At 36.6% G+C, this 12,249-nt stretch overlaps 2 protein-coding genes across 2 annotated transcripts; one reads left to right on the top strand and one right to left on the bottom strand.

Annotated features, from left to right (window-relative positions):
• Positions 1-1,144: 1,144 nt before the first annotated feature.
• Positions 1,145-3,950, bottom strand: LOC133854532 (uncharacterized protein At5g39865). The gene is made up of 2 exons (XM_062290767.1): positions 3,817-3,950; positions 1,145-2,461 (listed from the first exon to the last, which is right to left on the bottom strand). The coding sequence occupies exons 1-2, from the start codon at positions 3,948-3,950 to the stop codon at positions 1,339-1,341; spliced, it is 1,257 nt and encodes a 418-aa protein (XP_062146751.1). The 3' UTR covers positions 1,145-1,338.
• Positions 3,951-6,858: 2,908 nt separating this feature from the next.
• On the top strand, positions 6,859-7,666 carry LOC133854838 (uncharacterized). The gene has a single exon (XM_062291107.1). It carries the CDS (start codon positions 6,919-6,921, stop codon positions 7,465-7,467), a length of 549 nt encoding a protein of 182 aa, XP_062147091.1. The 5' UTR covers positions 6,859-6,918; the 3' UTR covers positions 7,468-7,666.
• Positions 7,667-12,249: the final 4,583 nt, after the last annotated feature.

The raw sequence follows: 12,249 nt of genomic DNA, 5'->3' as shown, positions 1-12,249 counted from the left end.
AGGATCCTATTCCGGGCCCCACCGGCCCTCCTCAGTTCCGTTTGTGATGGAAACGGATCCTCTCCATTACATTTAGCAATGGATTTATTTTTACTAAAATTAAATTACTAGCATAAAATTGGAGTTCTTTTAAAAACAATATGTTATTATAATGAAATATATTATAGTCCAATAATAATTATAATTTTGTTTCCTTTCCCCTAAGCAAGGCCTATGCCCATGAAATATAATTAATATTAGGTTACACTAATTATTTTTTTGTTAACATCATCTCACAATAACTTTCGGTCACAATAATATTTTATATGAAATTATTCATTTTTGGATTACATTTTATCCTTATATACCAGCTGTCATATTTCTTGTCAAAATCCAACACGATGAGAGATTAAACAACATCCAATTGTTGTCAAGTGGTTGACTGCATATATGGTCTCTACGCATTACTGTCCAAGGAATCATGATAAACATGATCAGCTGTGGCCTGAGCCATTCGATTTTGGATCTATGTCACTTTCTGAATTTCCTGTTTTTTTAGGGATTTGGATCGGGTCCAACGAGTTGTCCGTATTATAATACTAATATTTTATGTGAGAGAGTACGTGGCTGGCCCCTACTTGCTCATGCACATGTCGGGACAATTCGAACGGAGCCTCTTGTTCGCTCACTTTTTCTCTCACATTAATTATTTGTATTAGGGGACAACTCATTGCACTCGAATTCTGTTCTACTTTTGCAACATCCCTTATCTGTTCCATAAATATTACGAAGCAATTGATGTAATTACGGTGAAATAATGTATTGACTTGTTAAAAAATTGGAGTATTGCGTCTTTGGATAACTATTTTATGGCTCAGAGAGCACATTAAAGAATATAGATGCCTGGTTAACATGTAAAAATTATTAAGGATAAATACTTGTAACAGTATTATAAAAGAAATATATGCTTTAGTGTGCCGTTTTGGGATCGGGGCGTGACAACTTAACCAAAGAAAAAACATCCTTGTGGATGAACAATTTATCACACGCGCGGATTCTTCTACCCATATTTTATCAAGCTTCTAACAAAATTGACGGAATATGCATGTAGAGTAAATTCATATATATATATATATATATGATGAAATTGAAAATATAGGAACTCTTTGATAAAGAGAAAAACTAATTTTGATATTTTCCATTAACCAAAACTATATCCACAATTAAGTTTCAGATATGTTATTAGAACATACGATTTGCATATGCATTCCTAAAAATGCATATAAAAATCATATATTTTAACGTTCGATATCAATTTAATAAACTGAATTAAAACCCGAGCTTCAATCCTTTGTTTGTCTATTTACAAGCCGGGCAGTACACCAACCCATTCTCATTGCACTGCCCACACCTTTCCTTTTCCAACCCACTCTTCACGAGCTTACAACTCCCACCACACTCCAAACACGGCACAAACCTCTTTCCCCCACACCCCTCGCACGCTTGCCTCACGACCCCTCTCTCCACACGTGCGAGGCCCAGGATCCGACCCAGCCGGCCCAACTCGTTCAGCTCCACTAACTGCTCCACTCCCCCTATGTACCTCCCCTTCACGAACACCCTCGGCAGGGTCAACGACTCGTCGTTTAGCAACTCTCTCAGCTCGTTTAGATACTCGCCGTGCAACGACACGTCGCGCTCCTCGTAAACCACGCCGTGCCCCTCCATCACTGCCCGCGCGCGCGAGCAGTCCTCGTACGTGCGCCGCACCCCCCTCAACGACGTCGTGTAGAGAACCACCTTGTCGGCGCCACCGTCCGGCGGACACCTCGCCGGAAACTCGCTCAGCGGGTCCTTCTTTGGCTCTCCCTTTTGCCTCTCCAACCTGTCCTTCACGATAAATATGTTCTCTCTCAGAGGCGTCGGCTTAAAATCCTCCGATACGGCCCGATTCGACTCGGTCCGATTCAACTCGGGCGCGTGGAACGAGAGGCTCTTACGCGGCGCGTTGTTCTCCGGATTCGAGCTAAGTGGTTTCGTCTCGGATTTTGCCGGCGTGGCGATAGCCGTGGGCTTCTTGGAGGAAACCTTGGCGTCGAGCTCGTCGACGGTGTGGAAGGAGCGGCTCTTACGTGGCGTGTTTTTGGTGGGGGGTGTGCTATCGTGCGCTGGGGTGCGCAGCGGTTCAGTTTCGGGTTTAGCTGACGCGACGAGGGGCTGGGGCTTCTTGAGGTCGTCTAACTGGAGGGCTTTGCTGACTTCGTCCCATGTATGGGGGGCGTCGGCCTCGAACGTACTGAGCTTCTCGAGGATCGGGGTCGGCACGTGCGAGGGCTTCTCCTGGTGCTCCTGCGGCGCATGGTCCACCAGCATCCACGGCTCCTCGATGGCGTTGATGTTGAAGACCGCGAAGCTCGCGGGGGCTGGGCGGTAAGCGTCATCGACGGTAGCCTTGATTCGTGTAGAGGAGCTGCACCCCAGTCTCGGCCGTTAGATTAGTGTCGTGGGATTTTGGGTGGTCGATAAGACGGATAGGCTTGTTTAAAGAACAGAAAGACAGTGTGAGAGGTGTGAGGGGTGTGGCGTTCGGATTTAGGATGTTGGAGGGAAATTTTGTGTGGTTTTGATGGTGGATAGAAATTTTTGGACTTTTGTTGTGAGCCTTACGATGGTGTGTGGTGTATGAAACACCCAGATGTGTACCTCTTCGAGAAACTACGAGCGCGACTGAAGTGCCTGTAGATAGCTGCCACGTGGTAACAAACTGAATTTTGGACATATATGTATATATTATAATATATATATACTTTCTATACTTCTCATTTTCAAGTCTATAATTAAATTTATAGAACTCAATATTAATAGTAGATTTAAAATTTAGTTGTACGGAGATATGTAAAACACTCACGTTTAATCTTCTTTGTTTGACGAAAGTGTTACGCTTCACACCTATTTTATATATATTGACATAAATAATTAATTTTTTTTTTTAAAGTGGCTAATATAAAAAGTTACTTAAAACACATCACATCAACAAATATAAAATTAGTGGAGACTTGCTACACAAGGGACGCTCATCCGTCCCCTGTGAGCATTTTATTATAAAAAAATAATTTTTTATTAAAAAGTTGGCTTTGATGTCCCATCAAAGCCAACTTTTTTAATAAAAATTTATTTTTTTATTATATATGGGTGATGGGGGACGGATGAGTGTCCCCCATCCAGCATTTCCCAAATTAGTGTAAAGAGTGGTTTTATTCTTGTAATCAAACAAGGGCAGAGCTACAAAGGCCCCCCCAAAAAAATTAAAATTTTACTTCTAATTGTTTTTAGTTTTGCCCCACAATTTTGTATTTTTTTTAATTTGACCTTCCCAAATTCCAAATCATGACTCTGCCCTGTAATCAATGATTTATTTATGTAAATTTGGACCCTCGCCAAAAAAAAAAAAAATGTTCTTGTTTAATGCATATATGGGGAGATTTTGAGGTATTTCGAACAATGTAATTAACACCATATTTGTTCTGAATTGTTTATTTGTTTTTACTACATGGGAATAAAGAGAAACAAGAAGAAGCCAAATTATAAGGGAGGATTTACGGTCCCGCGGATTTTAGAGATAGACAAGCTGTCGAAGGAGCTGGGCATAGCAAGAGAATTAGAATCAAGGAAGAAACCTTCCAATTTGAGGTTAAATGGAAGTGCTAGATCTTGGCCCTTTTTTTGGTCTGTTATCAAATGGCTCCCTTCCTGCATTTATTGATAAAAAATTGTGATACATGGTTGTAAGATCACGTCAGAACTAATAAAATAATTAAAAAGTGGATTGTGACTCACCCACCTTCACTCGAGAGGTTGAGTCTCCCACCAACCAACAAAGAAGGGGATGTGGTCGCCCCACCACCCCCTCCGTAGTGAAGGCGAGGGTGGGGCAATTCACCTATGCCTTCATATGCGATAGTGTGTGTCATTGTGTAGCCGTCCACCCATATACCTCTCACTCTTTTTTATCTTTTTTTTTTTTGTTTAGTTCTTTTTGTTTTAATTTTTTTGCCAAGTATCAAGTTGAGATGACACTTCTGTACACATGGAGCTATTTTATTTGGTCTTACATGGTCTTAGGCTTATGTGTCATAATTTGTATTAAAAACTCTAATAGCAAGTATACAGAGCGAGTGATTTAATAACGGAGCATACCTTAAAAATTTATTTGATTAATTTTATGCCTTAGAGAATGATTTAATAAAAGATTAAACCTCAAAGACTTCTATAATATTCTTCCCAAATAGAAACAATAATAATATTATTATGTTCAAATCTCTAAATCTCTAAAATAATCTTATTAATTCATTTATTTATAATACGGAAGAGATAAATGAATAAAGAAAGATAAGGGGAGAAATAGAAAATAATTAAAAACTTATCCATAAAGCTACCGTGCATCCCTACACATTTGGATAAGCACTGTAAATGAATTCAGATGAAATGTAAAATGCATTTGATTTAAAGAAAAGAACGTAAATATTTTTTAGAAGTTTAATTACCTATTTTAATTAAATAAAAATTCAAAATGCATAAACCGTTGGGAATTATTAGTGCAGATGGGGGATTTGGACAAGAGGATGATTTGTGACCATATATGTTTAAACTTGTGCTCAAAATTAGGCAGGTTGCTTGGTTCAGGATGCTATTGGGTACAACACATATTATTCGTATATTCCAACAAAATTTGGGCCCATTATTTTTTTTTATTATTATGAACTAATATTCGATGTTGACCTTTCTTTACAAAAATAAAATAAATTTACAAACAAATTCTTTTGGTTAATTGATAGCAAGAATTGAACACTAAACAGCCTTATTCTCACAAATATTTCTTAGGAATATATGTCGGTCGATATCATAACAATGATATAAATAAGAGTAATGATATATACTACTATCTTTATTTTATAAACAAAAATAATAGGCACTGTCATATCAATCCAATAAAATGAAGGTGTAATTGTTGAGTCAAGAATTTTCACGGGACCCAATCAAATACTATACCCATTGTTACTAAGGTACAAGATAAGCTATTGGGCCTAATTCGAGTCCGAATGAAGGCCCAGAAGGAGCCCAAGAGGGTCTATAATGTCTCCTCCCCCTTTCATTCCCCAGGTAACTAATCTAAACCTTATTTCATTCAATTTGCACCCTCAAGAGGGGCTCATTCCCTGAGGAGGAGCTCCCTCACCATTACTTTCCCCATTTTTCCCCCCCTTAATTTAGGACCATTGATTTGAGCGTTAGAGTGTCTACGATCAAAGGACCGGCGGCCTATTAATGACCCTTCTTCCTCTTTTACAGGTTCTGGAATAAGGCTTGGTCCAATGTGCAAATGCCGGATCATTTGGGATCTAACAGCAATATACAACAATATTTCTCTGTAAACAAGAAAGGTGTCGTACTTAGAATCGTCATTTTATGAAGTTAAATTTCAAAAGAAAATAACAAAGTTTTCATTCAAATTGGATTGGAAGAAATTCTTCCAACTCGATCTTTAAATTGACACATGTCCTAAGAACATATGTTTTTTTTTATGCATTTTTAATAGGATTAATGAAAGTTAACGAAATGATAGAAAATTTTTTACCTATCCAATTTGGAGGAAAATTTTACCCAAAATATTATTACTAGATTTTCTCATTTTTATCCGGTATTAAGTGAATCAAGTTAACATCAAAGGTGTGTAAGAGATTTTATGAGAAAGAATGTGCTAAAGCTAATTTAAAACTAAAATTGACTGCTTTTCTAAGTATAGTTTAGGGAGCATACCGGATTCAGCTTAGCCCCACTTCTTCGAAGTCTTATCTATATTATAGAAATGCTTAGACTAGTTTAGTTCTTACTACAACCTCCTTACACACTAATGTGATAATTCATATGACATTTATCACGTTAGCCATAATTAAATTTAATTATTTAGCATCTGATGTAGTAACTGTCACATTAATTTTTAACGCACCTATCGTAAAAGTTGCAATACCCATAACAGCACTCAAATATATATATATATTAGATAAGTTATTGATTATATTGCTAAGCACTACTGTTCAAACAGCAATGGCAATTAACCGAAAGTGACCATATATTAATATTATGTTGCTTTAAGCCCCGTGAGTGTAGATGATAAGAATTAAGAACCTTTGACTGTGGAGGTGTGTGCACACTGCACTGTGCACCATGATTTTCGTTCATTTTTCCTGCTGATAATGACAAGGTTGTCATTATATTAACTAAAATATGTTAATGCATATTAAAGCGGACAGAAAACCTTAGCAATTTTACTATCCTGATCAGCAAATTTGACAGTTATTTATTCAATCAAGTTTCAGACAGTCCATTCACTTATTAGGACAAGTAGGCCACCATAAGCTCTCTCACATTTAGTACTTCGGATTGATGCAATCGAGCGGAATTTTTTCCGGGAATTGGGATCCATTTAAAGGTATATATATCTTCTATATGTTGATACATTGAACCATATGGGTAAAAATAAAAGTGAAAAGTCACAGATATCTATTGGAATAAGATGGAATCAAACATTTAGACAAGTTGGACTAGCAAATTTGAATATGGTCTGCTTCTCAGATGTCGTTTCCTTGCAATTATTTAATCTACAGTCTAGTCTACCTCTTGTTCTGTTCCTTTACCTTGGATCATTCAAATTCTGCTTAAAATAATTGTCCTAACGGTCCAATTTTTCACATGGCGCTGTTCCAGGTTTTTGAAAAATGACTGGCCTAAAATGTCTGTTCTGACACATGATCCCCATTGACACTCCACTAATGTTTGCTTAGATTCCACAACTTAAATATATATATATATATATATATATATATATATATATATCAAACTTGGTGTTGTGATGAAAGTGTGTGTAGGAATTTTTTGGCAATGGGGAATTGCACTCTGAAAGGGGTCACTGGGGACTGTTACAAATCTATCCGGGTTCTGACGGATTCCGGGACGGTTTTGGAGTTCAAAAGTCCGATAACGGCTCGGGACATCCTTAACGACCACCCCGGGTACGGCATTTTCCGGGGTGGTCACGCGTCGTCTCCGTTGCTGGACCTCGAGTGCCTAATCAGTGGCCGGTTGTACTATCTACTTCCACTTGTTAAGGATCATGTGTTGGCTGTGACAGAGCCAGCTAAGAAGTCATTGAGTGCAGCATCGGATGTTGTTGAGAATCTGGCAAATGATTCTGATCTTGAGGTTCTGCCATCGGTCGGAGATGGAGTCTGGAGAGTGAAGCTGGTGATTGACACGAAGCAGCTGTCGGAGATCTTGTCGGAGCAAGTGAATACGGAGGCATTGATTGAGAGAATGAGGATGGCTGCAGCAAGCTCAGCTAGCACAACACCAAGGCCAACCAAGGGTGCTTGTAGAACGGGTCGGAAGCCAAACCTGTCTAATCTTTTCAACTTTCAAGGTGCCTCTTGAATCTTGATCATGGAAAATAAAATCATGCAGAGTTTCATGGCCATGGAGTCTGAGCAAACCAATCAATCCGTTGGAGTGAGACAATTCTAAGAAAGTCCCTTCTAGCTCACTTTATATTAGGTCTTTCTTATGTTTTTATTACCTTGTTTTGTACATATTATAATGAAAATGAAGGTTGTTATGAATGACAAAATAAGAATCCGTGCACCAATTATGTTTGTTAATGTGTTTTAGAGCGTTTTCGGTTTTTAGTTTGAAAAAATTATTTTGATGTGACATAAAAATGATTTTTTTTTTTTTTTTTTTTTTTTTAATTCAATATGAAAAAGGGGTTACAAGAAACAAAACACTAGGGGTGGGCTCCCTAACAACAAGGCCCAAACAATTAACTGGAAATGGACAAAAAATGGCATGATCCATTGTTTCTTAGGTTGAAAACCAAGTAAGGGGTTGCACAAGACGGTTTCTGATGCAGAATACAAAGAAACTTGCTGGAGAGGTTATCTGCAACGGCAACCAAAGAAGTTGGAGACTGCAGCAGGAAGGGAAGCATTGTAAAAGCTGAATTTGGACCCGAAGACGAGGATTTCCATAGCCATGTCCCACAGAAAGGTGCCCAAACGAACATAACGGTTTATGTTGTCTCCAAAAAAGAAAAAAGTAAAAAGAGTATGGAAGATAGTAACCCACATAAAAACATAATAAAATGACAATATATTGCTCCGATGAAGAAGGGGGTGGCGCGTGACCCCAAAAGGGAGAAGGAGGAGATGGTGGTGCAGAGAGGAGGCCGGGGGTGGGGGGTGGATGGTATATCTAAGTTGAAGAGACCCAAATCTCGCATTCAAGGGAGGTGCGTAACCTTCACCACTTGTGGGAGGTGGACAAGGGTCAAAGAGGGCCGAGAGGAGCCAAGAAACAAAGAGCAGTGAAGACGGAGAAGTTGAAGAACCGGCTTTCACACAACAAACAAAGAAGAAAAGCCAAAGAAAAAGAAGGGAAATGCTGCAAAATAGAAAGGAAAACTAGGAAAAAGGATTGGGAAGGGGAGGAGGATGGAAACCCAGCACTCACAAAGGAGGCAGAGATCACTCACTCGGAGACATGCGACAATTTTCTGAGAAAAGGTGAGAGCTTCTCTTACTAAAACTATTGATAGAGGCGTTGCATTGTTCTTGAAGATTGAGTTGCATCGTTATTTTGTATTTTGAGTTGTTTATTAATATGTTTGTCTTGAGAATGAAAAACAAAAATACAAACAAACATGGATAGTTTGACACCTTGGATAAGCATTATGGTTTGTGAAACATAGAAAATTTATGCAGCATATGTTACAATCCTCATGTGCTTAGAAGTCCATTGAAGACCATATCTCTGTCTGTATCTAGAGTCCTTTGTTGAGTAGTATTTTACTATGTCTCAAGTATTAATTTCAGCTCAGTAGATTTCAGCAGTTACCAAATAAAGATCATCTTACCAATAGCAGCCAAAGGCCAGATCATATGTGTAAGGTATGAGCCTGTGATAGCATAAGCCTAAGCAGCATTGGGGGTAGTGGAATTCAATTGCGATCTGGGACTTCAGAACATTATTTTAAAAGGGGATTCTTTACAGGTGGTTAACGCTATAAAGGCAAATGGCCTAAACTGATGCAGAAACAGGCAACTGGTGACTGATATACAAGTTGTCCTTTCAACTCGGCGTTTTTGACAAATTAGGCATACCCGAAGAGCAGCAAATTATGCGGCCCATGGCCTAGCTAAGGCAACGGTAAAACAAATCATGGATAGCGTACAATATCAAAGAAATCCCTAAGAGTATCTTTGATATTGTAATTTTAGAACATTCTGCTCTTGCTTTATAGAGATTTAGTCTCTTGATTAGGTTCTAGAGTTTTTACGCTCTAGGCTTTTTCTTATTGGGTGAAATGTATATCAAATTTTGACAAAAATAAAAAATAAAGATCGTCTTCGGAGAAGTCCCATGATTAAGATTAGGGATCTTTGATTTTAAATTGTTTTATATTTAGAGTCTTATTGTTGATGGGTGCAAGTCTAGACGGCATAGGGAGAAGTTTATTTTCCATCCCTTTGGTTTGAAGGAGGCCCAAATTCCCTCTAAAAAACTATCCTAATTTTTCACTTTATTTTCTTTTACTAGTCTTTTCTAAACCGTGGATAGTTTGGGACACATGTTCCCTTCAATTTCTAATCACACACATAAACACATTAACAATCTCTAAGAATTGAAGGAAACTCTTATTTTTTCGCATTGGGATTAAGACCATATTGCCACATTTTTTTTGGGTATGATAACCATTACTTAATAGATCACTGTACATATGGTGAATGCAAGCTTATGTGTTGCACTAAAGGTACGTTTATATATAAAATTATATATGTCGACCTTTATCTAACTCATTTAATTAAACTTGTCAGATCCCTTAACTCTAACGCACTAATTTCGTGTTGAGTTCGTATCGAGTTTGCAGGTCATATCAAAAAGTACCAACCATAAATGTCATGTGTTGTGCTCGGATCGTGTCGAGATTTGAATATAAAACTATATAGATCAACCATAACATTAAGATTGTCAATTTTGACATGATTCGCGAACCCAACACGAATACGACACGAAATTACAGGGTTCAGATTTAGGCTAAACGAGTTGGCAGATTGACCCGTTTACCGACACGATTATAAACGGGTTGGCATGTCAACCCATTTACTTATCGGGTCACCGCCAACCCGTTTATGATACTTTTATGACATGTTTAGCTAAACAGGTTGACTTGCTAATCCGATGGGTGACCCATCCAACCTGTTTAGCTAATTGTGTCATGTTCGGCTTGGCCTAAACGGACTGACGGGTCAACCCGAACCCAACACGGCAACCCGAATTGCCAACCCTACCTAACATGAACTATTTAATTAAACATATCATACCCTCAATCACAACCTATTAATTTCACATTAGTTTTACAGATTGTGTCAAAAATTGCAAACCGTAGACTCATATTATAATTGCTTTAATTGCGTAAGGTTGGAGAAATCTAGTATATTAAAATGATACTTATTCTTAAAACATGTAATTCTCACTTGTATTTTAAAAATACGTGTAAGAATTACATGCTCTAAGAACACATGTCACATGCTTTAATTTATTAATTATATTAAACATAGATGTGAAAGTCACATGTTCTAACAACATAAAATTGTTTAATAAATAAAGTTTGAAGAATTTTCTCCAAATCAAATTAGAAGAAAACTCTCCAACAAATTCATATTTAATAAACCTAAAAAGAAAAATGGAAACTTTCGTTGCAAGCTATAATCTAGAAGATTCAAACGATACAGAACAATTACGATATATACCAATTTTGAGAGACTCTGATCTAGCCTATAAATAAAGAGCTTGTGTACTCCATCAGTACGACATTCAATATGCACAGATATGTACCCTAAATCCTTTCTTTTACTTTCCGCTGCATATTTATTTAGCATAATAATTATGTTTATGCTAACAATACAGCCATCTTCAAATATTATTATTATTATACTTTGTGAAAACCCAATTGAATGGGAAGAATGTTCAGATTTTGCAAGCTCTAATCTAGAAGATTAAAACGATAACGACTATATTTTTCAACACTTATTTAGAATCCACTCACCCCCATTACCATAAACATTTATATAATTATGGTTGTAATTACACCTGCTTCATTAACAAAAGTTATATACATCACAATAATTAGATACCATAAGAGATGATGTTAGAGAAAGGCTTGTGTGTGTACGGTCACCTCCATCTTAGATGACTATATAATTTTGGTTAATTAATTTAATAAGAAGTAGATAGAAATAGTGGATTAAAATAATTGAATACTATATGAGATGCAAGCACAAAAACTACGGTTTATTTGTTAAAAATTTTGTTATGTCTTTTATTTTATTTTATTTTTCCTTAAAATAATGGAAAAACTTTACATAACCTGTTGAACTTTCATCTATTTTTCAATCATTTCTCCTAAAATTTAAAAACTCTTAATTTAGTGTATCCAGCTTTAAAAAAATTCATAATTTAACGTTAGGTTTTTTTTTTTTTTTTTGTTTGGAACTTCACTTAAGGGTACCAAACTATCGACCTATTTGACTTAAAGGTACTGAACTTCAAAACATCTGAAACTAGGGTATCCAATTTTCAATACATTTCAATAACAGGTACTCCGTTAGGATTTGCCGTTAAATCCTGCCAAAATTTTTCAAATACCCCTTTGTTTATTTTTTATCAAAAATTTCAAAGATTCAGGCATAGATATTTTTACAAATTTCGTTAAATTTTGACCAACACTTAAATTCTTACAATTTTTTTTTCCTATAAAAAAAAAAAAAAGAGGGAATTTTAGAAATTTTAGCAGAATTTAACAGCAAATCCTAACGGAGAACTTATTATTGAGACGTTTTGAAAATTAGATACCCTAATTTAAGACGTTTTGAAGTTTTGTACCCTTAAGTCAAATAAGCGAATAATTCGGTACCCTTAAGTAAAATTCTCTCCATTTTTTTGTTAATATTTTTATTTTACAAAAAACTTCACTTAATCTCTAAAAACACAAAAACCATTTTTAAAAACTTTATGTCATGTCAGAATATTTTTTCAAAAAAAAAAAAAAAAAAAGAACATTTATAAAACACATGAACCGGTATATTTTAGCAAACAATATAATATATAATAGTGAGACCAATTGCTTTTGAATGATCTATCTTCAAGCAACCAATATTG

Source organism: Alnus glutinosa, chromosome 13, assembly GCF_958979055.1.
Source record: "Alnus glutinosa chromosome 13, dhAlnGlut1.1, whole genome shotgun sequence".
Taxonomy (NCBI): Eukaryota; Viridiplantae; Streptophyta; class Magnoliopsida; order Fagales; family Betulaceae; genus Alnus; species Alnus glutinosa.
The sequence above is the reverse complement of the archived record's forward strand: the minus strand, read 5'-3'. Positions and strand labels throughout refer to the sequence as shown.